At 38.8% G+C, this 26,195-nt stretch overlaps 1 protein-coding gene across 2 annotated transcripts in view; it reads left to right on the top strand.

Annotated features, from left to right (window-relative positions):
• Nucleotides 1-1,204: 1,204 nt before the first annotated feature.
• lonp2 (lon peptidase 2, peroxisomal) overlaps nucleotides 1,205-26,195 on the top strand; it is a 40,300-nt gene continuing 15,309 nt past the window's right edge. For both annotated transcript variants that reach the window (XM_067390298.1, XM_067390299.1), the window contains exons 1-8: nucleotides 1,205-1,523; nucleotides 6,111-6,345; nucleotides 8,983-9,114; nucleotides 9,246-9,368; nucleotides 9,454-9,617; nucleotides 17,978-18,072; nucleotides 20,490-20,748; nucleotides 22,993-23,134. In XM_067390298.1, the coding sequence (XP_067246399.1) occupies nucleotides 1,291-1,523; nucleotides 6,111-6,345; nucleotides 8,983-9,114; nucleotides 9,246-9,368; nucleotides 9,454-9,617; nucleotides 17,978-18,072; nucleotides 20,490-20,748; nucleotides 22,993-23,134 (1,383 nt within the window). In that variant the 5' untranslated portion in view covers nucleotides 1,205-1,290. The remainder of the gene's footprint in view (nucleotides 1,524-6,110; nucleotides 6,346-8,982; nucleotides 9,115-9,245; nucleotides 9,369-9,453; nucleotides 9,618-17,977; nucleotides 18,073-20,489; nucleotides 20,749-22,992; nucleotides 23,135-26,195) is intronic.

Below are 26,195 nucleotides of genomic sequence, written 5' to 3'. Positions count from 1 at the left end.
AGTTGAGGGGACAAATTAAAATAAGAAATAGGCTATGTTTACATTACATTTTTATTTTAGCGTTTTGGGCATTTAGCTTTGATTATTTTAGTATGTTTTCAATCATTTTAAAGGGTTAGTTCACCCAAAAATGAAAATTATATCATTTATTACTCACCCTCATGGCGTTCCACACCCGTAAGACCTTCATTCCTCTTCGGAACACAAATTAAGATATTTTAGTTCAAATCCGATGGCTCCGTGAGGCCTTCATAGGAAGTAATGTCACTCCCTCTGTCAAGATCCATAAAGGTACTAAAAAACATCTAAATCAGTTCATGTGAGTACAGTGGTTCAATATTAATATTATAAACCGACGAGAATATTTTTGGTGCGGCAAAAAAACAAAATAACGACTTATTTAGTGATGACCGATTTCAAAACACTGCTTTAGGAAGCATCGGAGCATTATGAATCAGTGTATCGAATTATGAATCGGATCGCGGTTCAAACCCGCCAAACGGCTGAAATCACGTGACTTTGGCGCTCCGAACAGCAGATTCGACACACTATGCTCCGAAGCTTCCTGAAGCATCGTTTTGAAATCGGCCATCACTAAATAAGTCGTTATTTTGTTTTTTTGGCGCACCAAAAATATTCTCGTCGCTTCATAATATTAAACCACTGTACGCACATGAACAGATTTAGATGTGTTTTTAGTACCTTTATCTTGACAGAGGAAGTGACATTAACATTACTCCCTATGAAGGCCTCACGGAGCCATCAGATTTGAACTAAAATATCTTAATTTGTGTTCTGAAGATTAATGAAGGTCATACGGGTGTGGAACGGCATGAGGGTGAGTAATAAATGACAGAATTTTCATTTTTGGGTGAACTAACCCTTTAAGTCTTCTATCAGCCCGTTTGCTGAGGCCCCCTAATGGACCCCGGCCGCCTCATCGGTCACTGGGCCAGGGGAGGGTCTGTCTATAAAGATTCTATCCTTAACGCTTGAATTTTAGACCTGCTTCAAATTTTTTTTTTTTTTTTTTGTAAAGTCCCCAAAGTAAAACTGAGTAAACGCACTACGAAGAGAGAGAACACAGTGTACATTTGGCTGCAGTCCGCGTGGTTTCACTAAAGTAGGCGTTTCCGTTTGCTCTGCAAAAATTGTTCTAGTGTACATGCCGTAGTTCCAACTTCCTGTTTTCATTTGTCCCAGATTGTCATACGATGAAGGCGTTCCTTACACCCTAGTTCACTGCGAATACAAGTTTTAAACTTTATACGTCTATCCAGCTTCTGCACAATGTCATCCAACAGTGGTATTCAAATCCCCAGCCGGCTGCCTCTGCTGTGTACTCATGATGGAGTGCTGTTACCCGGCTCAACCATGAGAATCAGCGTCGACACGGCGAGAAACATGCAGTTAGTGAAGAGCAGACTGCTAAAGGGGACCTCCCTGAAAAGCACAATCATAGGGATCATTCCTAACACTAGAGACCCCGAGCACGACAGCGATGAGCTCCCGTCCTTACACAGGTGGGTCTGTCAAACCCGCTGCAGATTCAGTGTGATGCAACTGTCATTGAGTTTCGTTATGAAACTATTTGAAGGAGGTCCAATAGTCATTTATTATGATTTTATTACACAATCGTTTACTTTTATTGTATCCTAAGCTTTAGTTTTAAACTTTAGTTTATGTGTAACTTTGACATTTTGGAATCTTTTTGGTTACCATGGTATTGTTTATAAGGGTGATGACTGACATTTAGACACTATTTTGTATTCACTGAACTTTACCTTGAGGATGTTTTAGTTAAATGGTGTTCAAAATCAAACATTAATCTAAATGCTCGTTTTTATATGTTAAAAGACTAGTAGCGGTGTTCGTTTTCTAGAATAATCGTTTGAGCTGCAGATGGACTTTAACCTTGCGAGTCTCTGCTCTGTAAGCGATCAATGGACATGTCTCATGTGTTTGCGACCTGTCTAGACAGGCTTTAATGTAAAACATGGACATATAAGATTAAGCAAGTCATGTAAATGTAATAAAATGTTGAAAGTCATAAATGGGATATATCTATTCCTAGCTGGGTGTACTTTATTAGGTACACCTAGCTAGGGTTGCAAAATTCTGGGAATTTAAGGCTGGAAACTTTCCATGGGAAGTAACGGGAATATATGGGAATTAACAGGATTAGTCCACTTTCAAAAAAAAAATGTTCCTGATAATTTACTCACCCCCATGTCTTTCTTTCTTCAGTTGAAAAGAAATTAAGGATTTTGATGAAAACTTTCCAGGATGTTTCTCCATATAGGCTAGGCAATATTATTTGTATAGCACATTTCATACACAATGGTAATTCAAAGTGCTTTACATAAAGAATAATAATAAAAATAGAACATAAGGAATAGAAATAACAGTGAAAACAGAATTTTGCTGTCTGGACGGATGAGCAAGGAAGTCTTAGGGAGGTGCTTTTTTTTTTATTTTTTAAATTGTCCGTCAGAGCAGATCTAAATGGATCTTCCTCATACAACAGGACCTGTTAAGGCACTTCAAACTGATAAACAAAGTTTCAATCTCCCCTTTTGCCAAGACACCTCAAACTGCGCCACCCGGCCCTAATCCCCCTTCTGGAAATCTTATCTATGCAATGCAGTTCAAATTTCCCCTTTGGAAATTTCCCCCTTTGGAAAGTGTCCTGAATGTAATCCAGAGATATCTTAACCATGCACCACAGCTCAAATTTCCCCATGGTTTGTCCCCTTATCCAAATTTACTAAATTTTAACCTAATCACAAATGCTTTCTTCCTAATTCTCCCAGCTCTTTCAAACAGACAGCAATATTTAAAATGCATTAAAAGTCAGAAACAACAAGATGATACATAAAAGATATAAAATACATTAAAAATTAAATAAAAACAGGAAAAGGAAATAAAAGAATAAAAAGATAATGCGTATAAAATAAAATGCAAACAGTTCGTACATAGCACAGTGCTCAATCAGCAAATGCATAGATAAAAAGATGTGTTTTGAGTCTGGATTTGAATGTGGCTGCTGTTGGAGCACACCTTATCTCTTCTGGAAGCTGGTTCCAGCTGCAGCTGGCATAACAGCTAAAAGCAGACTCTCCTTGCTTTGAGTGAACCCTTGGTATTTCTAAATGACTTGATCCTGATGATCTGAGTGATCAATGTATTGAGGTCCTAGGCCATTGAGTGATTTACAAACAAGTAACAGTACTTTAAAATCAATTCTAAATGAAACTGGAAGCCAGAGGACTGGTGTGATGTGTTCATGTTTTCTGGTTCTGCTCAGAATCCTGGCAGCAGCGTTCTGTACGAGTTGCAGTTGTCTTATGGTCTTTTTGGGAAGACCAGTGAGGAGCCCATTACAATAATCCACCCGGCTGGTGATGAAAGCATGAACAAGTTTCTCTAAGTCTTGACTGGAGACAAAGCATCTAATTCTTGCAATATTTTTGAGATGATAATATGCTGATTTAGTTATTGTTTTTACATGACTACTGAAACTCAGGTCTGACTCCAAAATCACACCTAGATTCCTGACTTGATTTTTAGTTGTTTGACCCCTTTGTTTCCAAACGCAATGACTTCAATTTTGTCTTTGTTTAACTGAAGCAAGTTTAGGCACATCCAATTTTTAATTTCATCAATGCATTGACACAGGGAGTCAATGGGGCTGTAGTCATTAGGTGATAGGGCTAGGTAAATCTGGGTGTCATCTGCATAGCTGTGATATGCAATTTGGTTCTTTCTCATTATTTGGCTCAGTGGCAGCATGTATAGGTTGAACAGGAGGGGTGCAAGTATTGAACCTTGAGGGACTCCGCATGTCATGGATGTCCACTCAGACTTATGGTCACCGATACTCACATAATAACCTCTCCCTTCTAAGTATGACCTGAACCATTTAAGGACCATCCCAGAAAGCCCAACCCAGTTTTCCAGCCTTTCAAGAAGGATGTTGTGTCAAATGCAGCACTGAGTTCGAGTAGAACCAGCACTGATAATTTACCTGTATCTGTGTTTAGGCGAATATCATTTATTATCTTTATGAGTGCTGTCTCTGAGCTATAGTGGACTTCAATGGCTTCCAGACGGTTGAAGGTCAAAATTACAGTTTTAGTGCAGCTTCAAAGGACTTTAAACGATACCAGACGAGGAATAATGGTCTTATCTAGCGAAATGATCTGTCATTTTTGAAAAAAAATTAAATGTATATGCTTTATATAAACAAATCATCGCCTTGTACGTGCTTCTGCCAAAATCGCACTTTGGTATTCTTCAAAAAGCTTATGCTGTGTGTCCTACGCGTTCCCTATTCTACTTACGGAATGAAGGTTCAGGTCTTTCCGTAAGTAGAATAGGGAAGGCGCAGGACATAACATCATGGATTACATGGGGGTGAGTAAATTATCAGGAAAATTTTAATTTTAATAGACAGGGAATTTGCAAAATTGCAGGTTATCCTATAAAAGGGAACTTAAATGTATTTGAAAAAAAAAAATATCTTGCAGCATAATCCTGGATAAAACAACCAGATTTAAAGCATTTTCTGTTGAATTTTTACCCTACACATTCCTCAATCACATTCACAAAGCACAATGCTTACTGCAGGGATATTGAGGCCACACCCCCTGCATGCACTGTGCATTCCTCCATAACATGCACATTTGATCAAAAATACAGAAACATGTATTATATTATATTTATATTGTGAAATATTATTTGAATGAATAAATATGTAATGAATATCTAAATAAAATAATGGTTTTCTATTTTAATATTCATTCAAATAGTTTATTTCTGTGATGCAAAGCTGAATTTTCATCATCATTACTCCAGTGTTTCCAACATTGATACTTGAGTAGCAAGCTAGAATGATTTCTGAAAGATCATGTGACACTGAAATAAATAACACACACATAACAATTGCTGCAATAAAAATATATATTTATTTTACATATTTACTTAATTAGAATTAATTGGATGCAAAAAGGAAATTTGCAAAAAAGAAAATTTCATGACTAACTGTTATTATGACCAAACAAAATGTTTATATTTGTGTTTGTATATGATACATTTTATATAAAATTTATTTAGAAATTTCTATAAATTTCCCCAAATACCGTAAACTTTCCACCCCTTTGCCACCCTACACCTAGCACAAAATAACATCACACAGTTGCTGCAGAGTTGTCCAGTTTTGGTGAGCCTGTGTGAATTGTGGCCTTAGTTTCCTGTTCTGAGCTGACAGGAGTGGCACCTGGTGTGATCTTCTGCTGCTGTTCAGAGATGCTCTTCTGCAGACTTTGGTTGTAATGGGTAATTATTTCAGTTACTGTTACTTTTCTCTCAGCTCAAACCAGTTCGGGCTGCGTTTCCCAAAAGCATAAGTAGTTTGTAGAACCATTGCCACCAATGGTTTCTATGATAAACTTAGGCTTGCGATGGTTTTGGGAAACGCAGCCCTGGCCATTCTCCTCGGACCTCTGGCATGAACAAGGCGTTTTCCCCTACAGAACTGCCGTTCACTGGATATTTTCTATTTTTTGGCCCATTGTCTGTAAACCCTAAAGATGGTTGTGCGTAAAAATCCCAGTAGATCAGCAGTTTCTGAAATATTCAGACCAGCCCGTCTGGCACCAACAACGATGCCACATTCAAAGTCACTTAAATCACCTTTCTTCCCTATTCTGATGCTCAGTTTGAATCTCTGTCTTGACCATGTCTACGTGCCTAAATGCATCGAGTTGCTGCCATGCACCGTCTTAGTTGGCAGCTCACTAGGTTTTAACACAGCCAATATTTCTCTCAACCTTGACTCTATGCATCAGCAGCATGTTTGTACATTAACTCAATCACATTTTAGCTTCTTTATTATATGATTTCAATGTCTAGAAGAATTTTAAATGGAAATGAAAAAAATTCTGGTATTGATGAAGTTATTATTTATAATCAATATTTAAATCAGTGTGTGTGCCTCTGTTAGATGTTATGATTGGCATAAAACCTACACGGATATCACAAATTAGATTTGACAGAAAGCAAAACTTAGGCCTCAATGCTTGGTTTAATCTGTACTTCTGTCTTCTCAGTATTGGCACAGCAGGACTGGCAGTGCAGGTCGTGGGAAGCAACTGGCCGAAACCGCACTACACACTGCTCATTACGGGCTTATGTCGCTTTCGTGTGACCCAGCTGCTGAGAGAGAGACCCTTCCCTGTGGCAGAGGTGGAACAGCTAGACAAGCTGGAGCAGTACACAGAGGGGGATACGGCTGATGGAGAGCTGGGAGAGCTGTCACAGAGGTTCTATCAGGCAGCTGTACAGGTCAGGAGGAAAGAGACAGGCTTTTAGGTGTTTATGCCATGATTCTGTTGGCTATAAAAATAACTAAATAAAGTCTTTTTCCACAAGTCACAGATTTTATTCATTTGATACACCTGTGTATAATATAAGATTAAGTAAGATTATGTAAAAGTTTTTGAAAGAAGTCTCACTCACCAAGCATTAATTTGATCAAAAATAAACATTAATATTGTGAAGTATTATTACAATTTAAAATAACAGCTTTTTTATTTTAATGTATTTAAAAAAAAAGGTCCCCAATGACCCCAAACCTTTTAATTGTAGTATATATGTATTTTAATGAATAAATAATAAATAATCTTTTATTTATTAACCTACTTTTACCAAAACACCTCTTTGAGCAATGATAAACAACATGAGAATTTGATAATTTTTTTGATAAAGTCAAATAATGGTTATTGATGGCAGCCAAATGTTTCGAAAAAAGTCATATGAAAAAGTTAGGACACCCTTTTGATTTCCATGTTTTTTTTTTCAGAACAGGACATAATAAAAAAATCGTCTGGTCCTTGGCAGGTCTTAAAAAAATAAATAAATAAAACCTCAGATGAACAACAACACATGACATGTTACACCGTATCATTGCTTATTTAATAAAAATAAAGCCAAGATGGAAAAGCCATGTGTGACAAAACTAAGGACACCCTATGATTCAATTGCTTATAGATCCACTTTTAGCAATAACTTGAAGTAATCATTTTCTGTATGACATTATGTTTCTCACATCATTCAGGAGGAATTTTGGCCCATTCTTCTTCATAACGTTGCTCCAGTTTATTGAGGTTTGTGGGCATTTGTCTATGCACAGCTCTCGCCACAACTTTTCAGTCAAGATGAGGTCTGGACTTGACTGGGCCTTTGCAACACCTTTATTCTTTTCTTCTCAGCCATTCTGGTGTAGATTTGCTGGTGATCTTCAGATCATTGTCCAGTTGCATGACCCAGTTTTGGCCAAGCTTTAGCTGTCGGACAGATGGCCTCACATTTGACTCTAGAATACTTAGGTATACAGAGGAGCTCAAGGTCGACTCAATGACTGTGATTTGCCCAGGGCCTATGGCTACAAAACAAGCCCCAAATCATCACCCCTCCACCAGCATGCTTGACTTTTGGTATGAGGTGTTTGTTCTGATATGCTGTGTTTAGTTTTCACCAAACTTGGCGCTGTGCATTATGACCAAACATCTCCACTTTGGTCATGTCTGTCCAAAGGTCTTTGTTCCAGAAGTCTTGTGGTTTGTTCAGATGAAACTTTGCAAACCTAAGCCGTGCTGCCATGTTCTTTTTAGAGAGAAGAAGCTTGGCAACCCTTCCAAATATGCCATACTTGACCAATCTTTTTCTAATTGTATTGTCATGAACTTTATCATTTAACATGTTAACTCAGGCCTGTAGAGTCTGAGGTGTAGTTCTTGGGTGGTCTGCAATTTCTCTGAGCATTACACAGTCTGATCTTGGGGTGAATTTGGAATGGACATTTGGACATTTGGAATGTCTTCCACTTGTAAATAATCTTCCCTACTGTAGAATGATGGACTTCAAATTGTCTCAGATTGATGGCAAAACAATTCGGTTGTTAAGTCTGACGTCACGCGGCAGCGCTTCTGAGTCCAAACACTCTATCTCATACCACAAGAAAACAACAAAAGGTGCTAATATACACACACGATACTACCAAAAATATTATAATCATAACCTTTATCTCCATACCAAAATCCCAGATGGCCAGACAGTGATTCATCTTTTATAAATCGCTAAATGTTAATATCTGTAATGCTGTGACCATGGAGACTGTTGTGTAGACTGTAAGTATTTTAAATGTTTAACTTTACAATGTTAAATGTTTATTATGAATAAATAGCACTCATAAATGGACATCGAGATGGCATTCTCAAGTGAAATGAGTCGAGGCTTGGACCCGGAAATGGCGTTCCTTACGTCACGACTTAACAAGCGGATTACTTCTCTAAGATCTTTGCTCATGTCTTTCCTCCTTCGCATTTGGTAACGCACATCTGAAGTCTCCAGACCAGCAAACTGCCAAGATTTCAGTTTTTTTAGATTTGCCCACACTTGGTGATGATCAATTAATCAAAGGCATTTGATTAGCAGTGTCTGACTGCTACTTACCCTCTTAATTCCTATGTTAACAGTAAGCGTTTTATTAGTTTATCACACATGGCTTTTCCATTATGGCCTAGTTTTTGTTAAATAAGTAATAACATGTGTCATGTGTTGTTGATCATCTGAGGTTTTATTTACCTGCCAAAGACCAGATGATTTTTTTTTTTTTTGTTATTTCATGGAAACCGTGGAATTCAATAGGGTGTCTTAACTTTTTCACACGACTGTATATGCTAAATATATGTTTAAAAAAAAAGACATCCTTTTTTTCATGACTGAAGAAATGATGAATGTGATTTTTGAAGAATGTGAAGTGTTTTTTTTCTCATTTGGCACCAGTCATCTATACGGTGAGTCATCATTTAAACACTGAATGAATAAAAAGGCTTCATTCTTTGCCAAATGCTACAGAATGAATCATTGCATGTAGGCTTTTCATTCATTGATAGTGTTCTCTGGCCTCTCTTTGTCCAGCTGGTCGGGATGTTGGACATGTCTGTGCCTGTGGTGGCTAAACTCAGGCGGCTGTTGGACAGTCTGCCTAAAGAAACCCTACCGGATGTCCTGGCCTCCATGATCCGCACTTCCAACAAAGAGAAACTGCAGGTGCAACAATAAGGGTTATTGTGCATTGTTCTTCAATCAGTATGATTCATCTAGTGTGATCATGCACCAGGTTTTCCTAAACTAAATTTAGTACTTTTGTTTTTTATGTTTTCTGAATGTGTTGTTGTCAGGTGCTGGATGCAGTAGACTTGGAGGAACGGTTTAAGAAGGCCCTTCCTCTGCTCACCAGACAAATCGAGGGGCTCAAGTTGCTGCAGAAGACCCGTAAACTCAGACCTGATGATGACAAAAGAGTAGGTCAATATTTGTTTATCTTTCTGCACAGTCACCTTCCTCCGCAACTTCCTGCTAAATCAGAGTTCTTCTAATTTTTCCTAGGTGCTGGCCATCCGTAAAGGTGGTGTGTTCCCAGGTCGTCAGTTCTCGCTGGACGAGGAGGCGGAGGATGAAGATGGTGATGACACAGCTTTGCTAGAGAAGAAGGTGAAGGCAGCAGCTATGCCAGAGGCAGCACTGCGCGTGTGTCTCAAGGAGCTCAGAAGGTATGTTCTGGTAATTTGAGAGGAAACAACATTTCACAGTTGGCTAGGCACAAGGGACTTTGCACTGACCAATGCCTGCATGTTAGATTAAAATGAAGTCAATGTCTTTACAGTTTAATCATTTTAATTAATAACACATTCATGACTCCCCCTGCTGAGCTGCTTCCTCCCTGGATTTCTTCCTTATCTACCCAACATCTTAACCCTCTGGTGCCCTTCACATGGTGGCCAAAAATTATTATTATTATGATTATTTTTTTTATAATTTTTTCAATTAAATTAATATACTATGTTTTATTTTGATAATGTTTTTTATTTTATATTTTGTATTTTTAGGGAATTTTATGGTACTAAATTATATGTATGCAGTAGTTAAAATCCATTTTTATAATCCAAATTTACAACTTAAACTGTCATAAATATTGAATGGTTTGGAGTACAGACTTAAGTCTCTTTTTAAGGACAACAGTTGGCAAATTATTGCTGAATTGAAAAAAAGTTTTAAAAAGTTATGTTTATTGTTATGAAAAGTGCACAAAAATAATATTTTCAACTTTTATATGAAATATATATTTTCTAAAACACGTTTTCTCTAAGAAAGTCAAAGTCATAAATCTAAACAAGTTGTGTTCCAAATTTGAGCTTGATATCTCAAAAACGTGCTTTCAGTAAGATTTTGTTTGGGCACAGGTACCAAAGGTTTCCACTAGATCAGTGGTTCCCAAACTTTTTAGCGTGGAGTACCCCCGAAGGGATTACCATCCTTCCGCGTACCCCCTCTATTCCACTTCTACTGCAGTCACACCTTTACTATTAAGGGACAATATTTGACCCCTAAATTGATTTTCCAGTGCATTTTTATGAATAACTTTATAAAATAAATAATTTTTTAAATAAAAAATGTCCAATAGAGAAATATGCAATGATTGTAAAACTAAGTAAAACTTTTAAATATTAAACTAAAACTGCCAGTAGGTGGAGGCAAGTCACTGTTTTTATGAGTGAGTCATCGAGTCATTCATTCAGTAACAAAGCAAGTGGCTGTGAATGAATCATTGACTCTCACGATTCGTTCAAAGAATTTGCAGAATTGTGCGCGAAACACAGACGTGTGTTGTAGTTCTGCTGTGGTTTTCGTTAGAACTATTATTTCATTGCAAATAGAGTAAATACTGACAGTACTGTGTTTAAAATTTACGTTTTGTTTTTTGACATGTTGTATAATAATGTTATGTTTGCAGTCATGTGGATATTTGGGAACAATTGCATTCTTGCTCGTTAAATGCAGGAACTTACACAAGGTATGTTTTTGTATCGGAGAAAGTTTGAGTCTTAAAGTGCATATTGCAGGTTTAACATTTTTTTCGAGATGAATATATAACGTTGTACAAAAATACCATATAAAGGTACTGCATGGTTTAAAAATGTTTTGCGAGACATAAGGGCATTAATTTAGTAGATAAAGTAAACCACTTTTTTTTTCAGCGTCGCATCATTTTACGTCACTACAGGGAGATGTTCGCAGAGCTCTGTGTTGATTCAGTGCAGAATATATTGGTATTTAGCAATAGCGCCCGTGAATCAGTGTGTTTTCGGTAGTTTTTGTATTCTATTTATCATCGTAATGGTAAATTATTGTGTTTGTGGAGGTTGCACAAACTTCAGCCTGTCAGGACATCGAGTACAGAGGTTTACTAACAAGAAAAACTACGCTGCTATCTTCCGTGCCGGGGTTTGTTTTGTGCAGGTGAAGACACGGGACTTCACTTCTGCATGTGCTTCGAAAAACGCGTTCATTTTAGACTGGAGGATTATCATCCTGGCGATATGATGGGAGTTCAACATTGTAATCCTTCTGTAAATGATTATATTAAATTAATAAACTTACACACGCGATGCTTCTTCACCGTTTTTACTTGAATCAATTTCAACACTGATGAATACAAATTATGTACACATGCATACAGTCTCACACTCACACAAAACAGTTTTGAATTATGTGCTGGTAATGTAAATACTCCAATTTCATGCATGCCATGTATGTAAACTTATATATACATTCAAGTTCACACAACTACATAATCACGGCGTCATATACATCCTTACACTATCAGTGAATGGGCACGGAATAAACTCATAACACAGAATTAATGAATAAAGGATAACATGAAACACATACAGTAACACTATATGTTTGGCCGCCGGCGGGAGACATGATCACGGATCCGTCAGAGATGAAGCTCGATGAAGACTTACGGTGCACATTTTAAGTTTTGTGTTTGATTATTACATTTGCGAACTACCAAATCAGTCGTGATGAGAAACGGCTATATCACATAACGTAAATGTGGACGGATATTAACGCGTGTGACATACGCTTGATCAAAGTTTATTAATTTCTGTAATTAGTAATCAGTTAGGCCTACTCCTAGATGACCAATAGCTTTGCTATTTCCTGATTCATGATAATAATCTGTACAATATTGTGATCTGAGCACATGTCGTTACCTAACGTAATCTATAAGCTAACACCGGTCTCTGTCCTGTTCTCCACTGCTTCTCCTCACACAACAGCTCAATTTGTCTCTTTTGACCTTTATTCTGTCTAATTCTGGCATGTCCCTGCTCTCTTGACCACTGTAATATATTATGGTTTGAGGCTGGATCGGAGAGATGAACGACAGACACACGCTTTACATGTACACTTGCTTTTTTTACTGATTGCTCAACACGTACGGAGAACTTACGTACATACAAAAGGGCGTGGCTTAACATACCAGTCAATTAGCACATCTATTACACTCCTTCCCCTTAAGATTTGAACATCTCTTTTTTTTTTCAAAACAGTTTAGAAACAAACTTTTTTATGTGTGTGTATATATATATATATATATATATATATATATCAGTGCACAGAAATTTTCAGCTAACGATATTACACATTACATCCTTCAATGTCAAAAACTATTGCACTGAAAACCACTAATAGTAGAAAACAAATACTTATAAATCTAATTTTTTTGGAGCAGAACGGACCCTCTGTGGATATCTACGAACAACATTTGGGTGTGGCGAGGTGCTCACTGGACTTCTTGGAGTACAGTTCTCTGCATTTCCAGTAACCTCTGGCTCAAAAACTGGCATAGGGCGGTCACTGGCAGAAGGAATGTTCATGGCTCCAATGTCGTCAACATTGACAATGGGATTTGGGATCTCCAACACACCATGCAAAGGAGATCCTTCTGCAGCATTTCCTGGCAGAATATGATCCACATGCACAGTGCGCCTTTTTTGACCCTCCTGTACTAGATAACTTACAGGACCCTTCCGCTCGATCACAGTTGCGCTCAACCATTTCTCCTGCCCTCCTCTGAAGTTTCGGACTCGTACTGGCTCTTCCTCAACGAAAAATCTTAGGACCCTTTTTCCTCGGTCATGCTGTTTCTTTTGTTCCTGCTGTTTTTCCTGAACAAATTTGGCCAGATCAGGCTTCAACAACGAAAAACGTGTTCGGATGTGGCGCTTAAGAAACAGCTCCGCTGGTGTTTTCCCTGTGACTGTATGAGGTGTACTACGGTACATTATTAAGAAATTGGCCAATTTGTGCTTGAGTGAAAGCATCTGCCTTCTCCGTTTTTCACCAACACTCTTCAGGAGTGACTGTTTCAGTATCTGAACAGATCTTTCTGCAGCACCATTTGAAGCCGGATGATAGGCAGGAACTCGCGTATGTTTGATTCCATTTCCTTTCAGGAAATCTGTGAACTGGGCAGACACCAGCTGCGGCCCATTATCAGAGACCACCTCCTCTGGTAATCCATAAGCCGCGAACAAACCTCGGAGTGCATCAATGGTGAGCGAGGAGGTGGTTGATGACATTGGCACCACCTCTAGCCATTTTGAATGGCTGTCGATCACTACTAGAAAAAACTGCTTGTCTTTTTCTGCGAAATCAATGTGGATTCTCTGCCATGGCCGCTCAGGCCATCTCCACGGGTGAAGGGGTGCCACTGAAGGTGACTTTTGAACTGACATGCAACCGCTACAGCTCCGCACTCTTTCTTCAATGCAGCCATCTAATCCTGGCCACCACAGGTAGCTGTGGCCAGGGCCTTCATACGGCAAATTCCTGGATGCTCATGGTGTAGCTCGTCTAGTATTCTGGATCTGTATTTGGGTGGAATTATGACACGCATACCCCACAACACACACCTTTGGTTCTCTGACAATTCATGCCGGCGTGTGAAGTATGGTTTCAAAATCTCCTCTGACACATAGTTTGGCCAGCCATTCACAGTGTAATTCCACACTTTGCATAGTGTTGGATCGTTCCGTGTTGCTTGTGCTATGTCCTTAGAAGACACAGGGAGCTCATCCACCTGGGAAAAGTAGAACACACTTCCTTCTTCCCCGATACAGTCTTTGCCCATAGTTGGTAGTCTGGACATTGCATCCGCATTCATGTGGTCAGCTGATTTGCGGTACTCAATGTCATAATTATAAGCCATGAGCACTAAAGCCCAGCGCTGCATTCTAAGGGCTGCCAAGGTTGGTATTGCTGCCTTCGGTCCAAGTATCGCCAGCAGAGGCTTGTGGTCAGTTATGAGTGTGAATTTCCATCCATAGATGTATTTGTGGAACTTTTTAACTCCATAGATGATGGACAAGGCTTCACGTTCTATTTGGGCATACTTTTTCTCGGTTTCAGTCAGTGTACGGGATGCAAAAGCTATTGGGCGCTCTTCACCATTGTCCATAATGTGCGAGATCACCGCACCCACCCCATAAGGTGAGGCATCGCATGCTAATTTCAAGGGTCGGGTTCCATCATAATGTACCAGCACTGTACTACTGAGCAGCAGCTGTTTAGCTTCCTCAAAAGCTGTGTCACATGCTGAAGTCCAGCTCCAAGGTTGCTTCTGTTTCAGCAAATTGTGTAAAGGCTGCAGCCGACTGGAGAGGTTTTTCAAAAACCGACCATAGTAGTTCAATAGGCCTAAAAACGACCATAGCTCTGTGACATTGTTGGGTTTTGGGGCATTAACAATTGCTGCAATCTTTTCCTCAGTTGGATGTAGACCCTCTTTGTCGATACGATGGCCTAAATACTCAACACTGCCTTGCATGAACTGACACTTGGAAAGTTTTACTCTAAGTCCATACCTCTCTAGTCTGGAAAGCACTTCATCCAGTCTCCTAACATGCTCCTCTTTTGTACTGGCAGTGATAAGGATGTCATCAAGGAAACAGGTGACATGATCTAGCCCTTGCAAGATTTGATCCATGACAGCCTGGAAAATAGAAGGAGCACTGGCCACTCAATAACTGAGACGATGGTACTTGTACAGGCCACGGTGAGTATTGATGGTGAGGTATTTTTCTGAATGCTGGTCTAATTTTAATTGCTGATAGGCATGCGCCAAGTCCAGTTTACTAAACAACGTTCCGCCTACCAACTTAGCGAACAAATCTTCTGTGTTGGGCAGTGGATATGTTTCTTCCTCTAGGTTCTGGTTTATAGTGACTTTATAGTCACCACAGATGCGGATTGACTTATCACTTTTTGGCACGACTACTATTGGGGCTGCCCATTCACTTCTTTCGGTCTTGGATATTATGCCCGTTTTTTCCAGTCTTTCCAGTTCCTTTTCCACCGCTTCTCGTAAAGCATAAGGAACGGGTCTCGCTTTCTGAAAGATCGGAGTTGCATCAGGACGAACACGGATGGTAGCTTTAAAATCTTTAATTGCACTTGGTTTATCAGAAAATATCTCGGAGTGTCGTCTCAACACTGCTTTTAATGCTGGGTCAGAGGCCACTTCAGCTTTTTCCACCATGAGAATATTTGGCCAATCCAACTGAATTTTCTCTAACCAGTTTCTGCCCAGCAGGGCCGGTCTGTCCCCTTTGACGATGACCAACGGTAGTGTGACATTTTGCTTTTCATACTTCACTGGCACATCAATGGATCCCAGCAATGGAATTCTCTCCCCTGAATATGTAGTTAGCTGCATGCTTGTTTTGCTTAAAGGTATGTGTGACAGGAACTCCTTGTATGACAGTTCTGACATCAGCGACACTGCTGCCCCCGTGTCCAGCTGCATGTCCATGCACTTTCCATCCAAATTTACATTTACCACAATTCCTTTTTTCCCGTTTGAGGTTGTGTACACTGTATACACTCCAAATAACTCTGATTCATCCTCTTTTCTTTCATTTGAACACTCTGCCTCCACATACTGCGTCTGTCTGGCTGTTCTCATATTCCCACAGGCTCTTGCAATGTGTCCAATTTTGTTACACACATGACACTTCTCATTCTTAAACCTGCAGTCTCTAGCTGAGTGTTTCCCAGCACACCTGTAGCATTTATTGCTTTCTTCTTTTCTCAGTTCGCTCTTCTGGTATTTTCCTTTCCTTTTGCCTTTCTTTTGAAAAAGTTTAGCTTCGCTCACAGCATTCACTGACTGTAAATCCTTGGTCTTACCCGCAATTTCCAGCGTTTTTCTAGAGGCCAGCTCCATAGATGACGCAATTTCGCAAGCCTGGTTGAACGTCAGATCCTTCTGACTCAGCAATTTGCGTTGCATCGACTCCTCCGAGTTCAGTCCACTTACAAGTCTGTCTCTGAGCGCATCACTCAAATATTGTCCAAATTCACAGCTCACTGATAGCTGTCTCAAAGCCACGATGTAATCCGCCACGGATTCACCTTCCTTTTGGTTGCGTTTCTGAAATTTGAAACGCTCCGCGATCACTAGTGGTTGCGGCCTGTAATGCGCTAGCGACGCTGCTTTCAGTTCGGTATATGACATTGCACTCGGCTTCGTCGGCGTGACTAGATTCTTTAACAGTCCATATGTCTCTTCCCCTATCACGGAGAGAAACACACTAACCTTTTTCTCACTTGCAATGTCATTCGCCAGCAGCCACTGTTCAAAACACTCAATGTATGATTCGAAATCCTCCTTCGATTCCTTGTACTCATCCACACGGCCAAACTGTGTCGCTGCCATGTTAGCTACGTTGTTAGCAGCTTTTCACTCGTGCCTTGTTCCTTCCTTTTTAAGTTTCTTTTACGACAAGTGCAACAGTGCTCCTCAGCGACTATCAGTCTCTAAATATACTCTTAATCCTCGTCGCCACTGTAATATATTATGGTTTGAGGCTGGATCGGAGAGATGAACGACAGACACACGCTTTACATGTACACTTGCTTTTTTACTAATTGCTCAACACGTACGGAGAACTTACGTACATACAAAAGGGCGTGGCTTAACATACCAGTCAATTAGCACATCTATTACAACCACATAGCAGGCTAATTGTATGGCTGTGATTAGTTATACAAGTATAAATAAGCATTTACAATTTCCTCAGCATCCGAACTGTCATTGCGATCCATTGTTTTCCTATAGTTTATATTGATCGCGTTCCCTTCAGTGACGTCACGTTCGATTAGGCATTTTTCAGATGCGGAAGTAAAATTTTCTCACAAAAAACGACTCCAGAAGCCTATGTAGCGTATTTATGCGTGTTTTTTCAAGAAAATCTATTTCATACATTATTTTTCTACACATTGAATCACTAAAGCTCTAACCTGCAATATGCCCTTTAAATCGAAATTAATCCATTATCTGTGTCTATATTTGTTCTTCATGTGAGTAAGTGCTAAATCTTTACTTTTACAAAGGTGCATTGTCGAGAACGACAGTAATTTAACGCGATTTAAGGCAGCAGATTCTGCACGCAATCTATCATTTGCATGCTGCTTGTTTTACAGTCTATGGTGGATACAGTCATTTTTGACTGCAAATGATGAGGTCATTTGATTAAATTTACTGGATTTACGATATTTTGGAAGTTAGAAATACATGCTCGATTTTAATATTATTTTAAGGTAGAATTAAATTAACTAATGTTACTCAGCGTTTTGTTTGCCTACCCCCTTTTGTCACCTCACGTACCCCCAGGGGTACGCGTACCCCAGTTTGGGAACCACTGCTCTAGATAACATTAATTTCCCATTCATTTCCCAAGTAGTCATATTTGACTTTAAGTACGTGTGACTATTTTTTTTTTTTCCAGGACCATTTAACCTTTTCAAATCATGTCAATGATTTTGTGTGTGTGTGTGTGTGTGTGTGTGTGTGTGTGTGTGTGTGTGTGTGTGTGTGTGTGTTTGTGTTAACATAGCAAGTGCCATTTTTACCATCCGAAAAATTCGAAAAAAAAAAAAAAAACACCACCACATAAACAAAACACTTTTTCTCCTCAATTATTCTGTCAAAAATGACCAAAGAGCACCAGAGAGTTAAGAGAAAGGTTGTTTTGTTTTGTTTTTTGTTTTTTTGCCACAGATTAAAAAAGATGCCACAGTCCATGCCAGAATATGCCCTCACCCGGAACTATCTGGAGATGATGGTAGAGCTGCCCTGGAGCAAGAGCACTACAGGTAAGAAAGCTTTTTAAAATTAAATTAAATTAAATGTATTTGTTTTTTTTTTATACATGCATTTTTGTTTTTCAAGTTAAGTTTCCAAACACTGTTAGTCACTAATTATTAATTATTACAACTATTTATGTCAAATCTCAAATTATTATAGTAGTATATTTATATAATTAAATATAATTTTGTTTACTAAATATAATTAAAATATGTAGTATTATATTATTAAATTAATTCAAAATATAGCACTATTTATTGTAGTATTTCTATGTTATTTACTTCATACATGTTTAAATTAAAATTGTGTACTATGTAACTATTTGTTTGACAATTTGTTACTGTAGATATATTGTATATTTCTAAATGACCTAGGCTCATTTTTACCAGTGTTTTGTACACTAATGTTCAAAAGTTTGGGGTTGGTACGATTTTTAAATCTTTTTGAAAGAAGTCCCTTATGCTCACAAAGGTTGCTTTTATTTGATCAAAAATACAGTAAAACAGTAATTTTATAACAGTTAAAAAAAAAAAACTTTTATATTTTGATGTTTTTAAATGTACTTTCAGCATCAATACTCCAGTCTTCAGTGTCACATGATTCTTCAGAAATCATTCTAATATGCTGATTTGCTGCTTAAGAATCATTTCCTATTACCAGTGTTGAAAACAGTTGCGCTGCTTAATATTTTTTCAAACGTGATGCATTTTTTTCAGTATGCTCTGATATGCTCTGATTAATTTAATGTGGTATTGCACTAGTATTAATATATGTTAATTTAAAAAAATCTTACTGACCCCAATTTTTTAATTGTAGTGTGTTTATACACTAAATGTATAATAAACGTTTTGAAAATTAATTTAAAGAAATGTTTAATAGTTTCATTAATTTTTCAGATACAAAAATGGCTAATTTAATCAGTTATCAAAAACAGTTATCTTGAGATTTCGTCTAGAGCCGTTTTAATTGTTGGTAACAACTTAAGCTATTAAATAAGCTTTTCATATAAAATCAATCTGAGAGTTTGCTTACACTGTTTCTCCACCAGTAGAGGGAGTCTTTTACCAAATTTTGTGAATGAATTGCTGGGAGTCTACTGTAGTGGTAGAGAGCTGTTTACATGTGTTATTCTTGTCATGTTCTCCATGGCCACATGGGGGAATCTGAGAATTCAAATACAGTACATCAAATTGCCAAGCATAGCTAGAATGTTTGACCATATGTTGAGAAGCATTAAACATACCTTTTATATTCATTCATTTTTGGTGTTTTCTATTATTATTTCATGTGCAGGATTGCAACTATTTCTTATCAATTTACTAGCACCCTCAAAGTAATGTTCAAAAGTGTATGCATTACTTACTATCCTAAGGTTAAAGCTTGCCTTGAAATAGGATCTCTGACTATCCACGAAGGGCTCAAACAAACATGCGCATGTGATTGTATGAGCACACACACACAACCACACACACACAGAACGACATACATACCTCTGAATTTCCCTTGCTAGATGTGTAACAGACCTTGGGGCAGGAATTCTGCTGGGAAAGTCTCATGTACATGAAGTGCATTTCACAGTCTTTTAAGCTCAGCACTTAAGGGTGGGACAGCATTAGAAGAAAACTGATTTAGTGGTTTGATCGGCGCTTGAAAGCTGGGAATAGAGAGGTCTGCCCTTACAGGAATGTTCTCCTGTAAATACAGAATTAGACAATCCATGATTTGTGAGAACCATAAAGAAAATTCTGTGCCCAGTTTAAGTTTACTTTATGAGACAGCTGCACGTATGTCTGTATCTTATTACATCAGGCAGTGGAAATGCATATGTCTTTGATAAAATACTCACATTCCTTTCAGAATTTTTACATCATGTGTGCAATCAAGGGCTACAATGACTGTTTAGGGTCTATAAGATGTTTTTGAAAAAATGTCTTTTATTTTCACCAAGGCTTCATTTATTTGATCAAAGTACAGGTTAACATAAGTAATACTTTGAAAAATCAATTTAAAATAACTTTTTTCTATTTTAATATATTTTAAAATCAAATTATTGATGCAAAGCTGAATTTTCAGCATCATTACTCCAGTCTTCAGTGTCACATGATCCTTCAGAAATCATTCTGATATGCTGATTTGCTATTCAAGAAACATTTATTATCATTGCCAATGTTGAGAACAGTTGGGCTGCGTGATATTTGTGTTGAAACCATGATATATTTTTTTAATAAATAAAAAAGTTAAAACTAAAGTATTTATTTGAAATAGAAATCTTTTGTAACATTATAAATGTCTTTAGTGTCACTTTTGATTAATGAAATGCATCCTCTCTGAATAAAAGTATTAATTTTTTTCAAAAAAATCTTTGAATTGTAGTGTATATATCATTATTTTAACTCTATAACATGTTTCGTTGTTATCTAATTAGATTGCCTGGACATCCGTGCGGCACGGGTGCTCTTGGATAATGATCACTATGCCATGGAGAAACTGAAGAGGAGGGTGCTGGAGTATCTGGCTGTGCGGCAGCTCAAGAGCACCCTTAAGGGACCCATACTGTGTTTTGTGGGACCCCCCGGTGTGGGAAAGACCAGCGTTGGGCGTTCCATCGCTCGCACACTGGGTCGAGAGTTCCACCGCATCGCCTTGGGGGGAGTCTGTGATCAGTCTGACATCCGTGGCCACAGGTAAGAGGTCATCATAAAGGTTGTAGACTCTAAGTCTGATCTTCAAACAGGCATGCTACATGATACATATAGTCTCAGTGTCTGACTGCTTTGAGAAAGAAACTGTAGTTATACGGTCATTATACAGGCAGGTCAGACAGATCCTTTTGTGGCGCGTTCTTGGCCAGAATAAACTGTGTGGGCCAGACTTCATGCTGATAATCAAAAGTCTGAGATCAGAAATCATATTCATGGATAAGATTATTAACGTTACTGTAGTATGAAGCAGAACAGGGCCGAGTGCTGTGCAAGCAGAAACAAGGCCGCTTGAGCAATTGCTAATGAGAGACGAGGGCGACACACGTCTTGAGAGCAGCGGAGATTTTATTACGCCACAGTCGCTGTTTCCACTTCTTCCGTTCACTTTTTTGTTGAAATGCGATGGCTCCGTGAGGCCTCTATTGTTCGCAATGACAGTTCCTCTCTCAAGATCCATAAAGATACTAAAAACATATTTAAATCAGTTCATGTGAGTACAGTGGTTCAATATTAATATTATAAAGTGACGAGAATATTTTTGGAGCGCCAAAAAAAACACAAAATAATGACTTATTTAGTGATGGCCGATTTCAAAACACTGCTTCAGGAAGATTCGGAGCATAAATGAATCAGTGTATCGAATCATGATTCAGATTGCGTGTCAAACTGCCAACGGCTGAAATCACGTGACTTTGGCGCTCCAAACAGCAGATTCGATACACTGATTCATTTGTGCTCCGAATCTTCCTGAAGCAGTGTTTTGAAATCGGCCATCACTAAATAAGTCATTATTTTGTGTTTTTTTTGGCGCTCCAAAAATATTCTCGTCGCTATATAATATTAAAGTTATAAAAATATAATATTTGTCCTGGTTAAAATTTCTCTAGATGTAAACATTCTTGGAATCATTTGGGATAATGTAAGTACACAAGTCAACAAAATATATAACACTGTTTTTGGATTATTTTATTCCAAAAATCTTACATATTGTGCCTTTAATTTTCAGAAGCTGTTACTCCAATCTTCAGTGTCACATGATCCTTCAAAAATCTTTCTAATATGCTGATTTAGTGCTCATGAAACATTTATTGTTAAGTTGTTAATATAAGTCTTAATATTTTCATGAAAACCATGATACATTTTTTCAGGATTCTTTGACGAATTCAAAGTTCAAAATAACAGTATTTATTTCACAGACTTTTTTGTAACAAAATAAGTTTTAACTGTCACTTTGGATCAATTTAATGCATCCTTGCTGAAAAAAGTATTAATTTCTTTGAAAAAAAAAAAAAAAAAAAAAAAAGTACTGACCCCAAACATTTGAATGGTAGTGTATACTATATAATCATCAACCAGTTTTTGGATTATTGTTAAAAAAAAAAAAAAAGAAAGAAAGAAAAAGAAAAAAGGCTATATTTCCACAGCATTACTAAAACCCTGTGACACCACCGTGATTAACCTGGGTGTTACGTTACTAATCCAAGTTCTATCAGATGTTTGAAACTCAAGCCATTCAAGCTTTTGTTTTGCAATCAAATGGTGAGTCATAACCAAGATGTGAAGCATGCAGCGATTTAGATGTGTCAGATTGAGGTGTCAGACTATGATGAACCCACCAAAGAGACGTGTGACGTAGTGACCTATTAGTAACGAGAGAAACTTTAAAACTTGACCTGCACTGTGATTTCTTTTGATGTTCCCTCTGATCTCTTGTCACTATAGAAACTAGAAGGTGATAACATCATGACACCCTGCAGGCCGGGAGGAGCCTCTGTGCTTTCTGATTGGATAATGTCAAACTTCACACTCTCATATGGAAAATGTGTCCTTAGGACAAAAGGCTCTTACGAGACTTTTCCCCACACACTCTCTGCATTTGTCTCTTCACAACTCAGAGTCTGCGTTAGTTTACTACAGTAGAGTGTGTAAAATTTAATGACAGTCTTACAGCCCCTAATGACTGTAATTAGGGCACAACTCCATCCTGTCTGTCTTCGTATCCTGCCTCTTTGGTAGTTCAGCAGGATGAAATGTTACGGCTTAAGTGTTTTCAACCCCATCAGATGCACTCGAGCCCCAGCAACATTGTAAAGAAATTATTCACCTAAACCCTGATACAGATCTTTTTTACTCCTCTCATCACGTTCCACCCCATCTTTTATCTCTCCCTCTCACTACTTTTTTCCTTCCCACTCCCACTTTATCTCCCTATGTCTTTGTCCTCAGACGCACGTACGTAGGTAGCATGCCTGGCCGCATTATAAATGGACTAAAGACTGTTGGGGTAAACAATCCTGTCTTTTTATTGGACGAGGTGGACAAACTGGGGAAGAGCCTGCAGGGAGATCCTGCTGCCGCCCTACTGGAGGTGAGAGAAACTACATGTAGGTTACAGTATTGCTACTTGCCTTGATCAGAGTTTCAGACTACAAGAAAATGTTATTTATTTTTTTGTCGTGACACAACATGGGGAACTATAAAAATAAAATTTACCTGGATGGAGGGGTGGGTGAAGGGATGGGTGAAGGGATGGGTGAAGGGTTGGGTGAAGGGATGGATGGATGGATGGATTGATTGGAGGATGAATGAAGGGATGGTTGAAAGGATGGATGGATGGAGGAATGTAAGGATGGATGAAAGGATGAATGGTTGGATGGAGGAATGTAAGGATGGGTGAAAGGATGGGTGAAGGGATAGATGAAAGGAAGGAAGCATGGATGAAAGGATAGATGGATGAAGGGATTGATGAAAGGATGGATGGAGGAATGTAAGGATGGACGGAGGGGTGGGTGAAGGGATGGGTGAAGGGATGGGTGAAGGGATGGGTGAAGGGTTGGGTGAAGGGTTGGGTGAAGGGATGAATGGATGGATGGATTGATGGGAGGATGGATCAAGGGATGGATCAAGGGATGGTTGAAAGGATTGATGGATGGAGTAATGTAAGGATGGATGAAAGGATGAATGGTTGGATGGAGGAATGGTTGGATGGAGGAATGTAAGGATGGATGAAAGGATGAATGGTTGGATGGAGGAATGTAAGGATGGATGAAAGGATGGGTGAAGGGATAGATGAAAGGAAGGAAGCATGGATGAAAGGATAGATGGATGAAGGGATTGATGAAAGGATGGATGGAGGAATGTAAGGATGGACGGAGGGGTGGGTGAAGGGTTGGGTGAAGGGATAGATGAAAGGAAGGAAGCATGGATGAAAGGATAGATGGATGGATGGATTGATGGGAGGATGGATGAAAGGATGGATCAAGGGAAGGTTGAAAGGATGGATGGATGGAGGAATGTAAGGATGGATGAAAGGATGAATGGTTGGATGGAGGAATGTAAGGATGGATGAAAGGATGGGTGAGGGATAGATGAAAGGAAGGAAGCATGGGTGAAAGGATAGATGGATGAAGGGAATGATGAAGGGATAGATGAAAGGATGGATAGAGGAATGTAAGGATGGATGAAGGAATGGATGGATGAAGGAATGGATGAAGGGATAGATGAAAGGATGGATGGATGATAGGATAGATGAAAGGATGGATGGAGGAATGTAAGGATGGATGGAGGGGTGGGTGAAGGGATGAAAGGATGGATGGATGGAGAAATGTAAGGATGGATGAAAGGATGAATGGTTGGATGGAGGAATGTAAGGATGGATGAAAGGATGGGTGAAGGGATAGATGAAAGGATGGATGGAGGAATGTAAGGATGGATGAAGGAATGGATGAATGGATAGATGAAAGGATGGATGGATGAAGGGATGGATGAAGGGATAGATGAAAGGATGGATGAAGGGATAGATGAAAGGATGGATGAAGGAATGTAAGGATGGATGGAGGGGTGGGTGAAGGGTTGGGTGAAGGGATAGATGAATTGATGGGAGGATGGATGAATGGATGGATCAAGGGATGGTTGAAAGGATGAATGGTTGGATGGAGGAATGTAATGATGGATGAAAGGATGGGTGAAGGGATGGATGAAAGGAAGGAAGCATGGGTGAAAGGATAGATGGATGAAGGGATTGATGAAGGGATAGATGAAAGGATGGATGGAGGAATGTAAGGATGGATGAAGGGATAGACGAAAGGATGGATGGAGGAATGTAAGGATGAATGGAGGAATGGATGAAGGGATAGATGATAGGATGGATGGATGAAGGGATAGATGAATGGATGGAGAAATGTAAGGATGGATGAAGGAATAGATGAAAGGAAGGAAGCATGGATGAAAGGATGGATGGACTTTCCTCCATCCATCCTTTCATCCATGGTTCCATCCTTTTGTCTATCCCTTCATCATCCATCCATCCTTGCTTCCTTTCTTTCATCTATCTCTTCATCCATCCCTTCATCCATTGGATGGATGGATGAAGGGATAGATGAAAGGAAGGAAGCATGGATAAAAGGATGGATTGATGGAGGAAAGTAAGGATGGAAGCATGGATGGATGAATAGATGGTTAGATGATTAAGGCTAAAAATGTTTTAAATTGCATTCAAGGGCAATATTGGCCTTATATAAGTGGATGGATGGATGAATGGATGGATGTACTGTGATATGCTTTCAAATTGGAAAAACTGGAGATGGAATAGTGCAAAACCGACAGATATTTCTGACAGGGCAGGTCGCTCTGTTCCAGAATAGTATTACTGCATGACATTGTATGCCAGGATACTGAAAGAAAATGTTTTTTGAAATGTGTTCACGTGTGGTCTACAAGATATTTTTGCATGCAAGGTAAGCGCACGCATACCATAGGTAGTAGTTTGTTGTACTTTCTGTACACAATGTCACATACACATCTCCATTTGCATACACTTGATTGCACATGAGCCAGTTTGTTTCCACTGAGATAAATCTCCAAATATCGCCGTGCATGCTTTGAACATCTGTATATCTAATCCTCCTATCTGTTGGCATGACGTACTTTTACAGTAATTCAGGGGGAGAGAAATGTATCTTACAATTTCACCAGAGATCAGAAGTCTGCATCGTGTGATGAGAAGATCGCCACTCAAAAATCATCCAGGGAGTGACGTTCACAACTGTAAAGCATGTGACTCCATTCATTGTGCTCCAGATAGGATCTGGAGATAGGGAAGTTCATCACAGGGTGGACGTGACCTGACAAGCTCAGCAGAAAGCTCTATGATTTAGTTTGTCAGAGGCTCAGAATACACATGCTTTATTTAGGGAAGCATTTCAAAATAAATAGTTTTAAGATGGTTGTTTATAGCTATATCGATCTTGTTTTAAACCCTTAACCCTGAGTATTAAACTTCAGCCCATAACTCATCTCATACCTCATGGTGCATCATGGAGAGGTGTGTTATTACTTGACTAAAGGCCTGTTCGCACAAAGGCTCATTCATCAGCTGGAAAATCATTCTGAGAGTGATTCCATGATTTTGTTCGACTGTGCCATTATAG

This window comes from Chanodichthys erythropterus, chromosome 7, assembly GCF_024489055.1.
Source record: "Chanodichthys erythropterus isolate Z2021 chromosome 7, ASM2448905v1, whole genome shotgun sequence".
Classification (NCBI taxonomy): Eukaryota; Metazoa; Chordata; class Actinopteri; order Cypriniformes; family Xenocyprididae; genus Chanodichthys; species Chanodichthys erythropterus.
The sequence above is the reverse complement of the archived record's forward strand: the minus strand, read 5'-3'. Positions and strand labels throughout refer to the sequence as shown.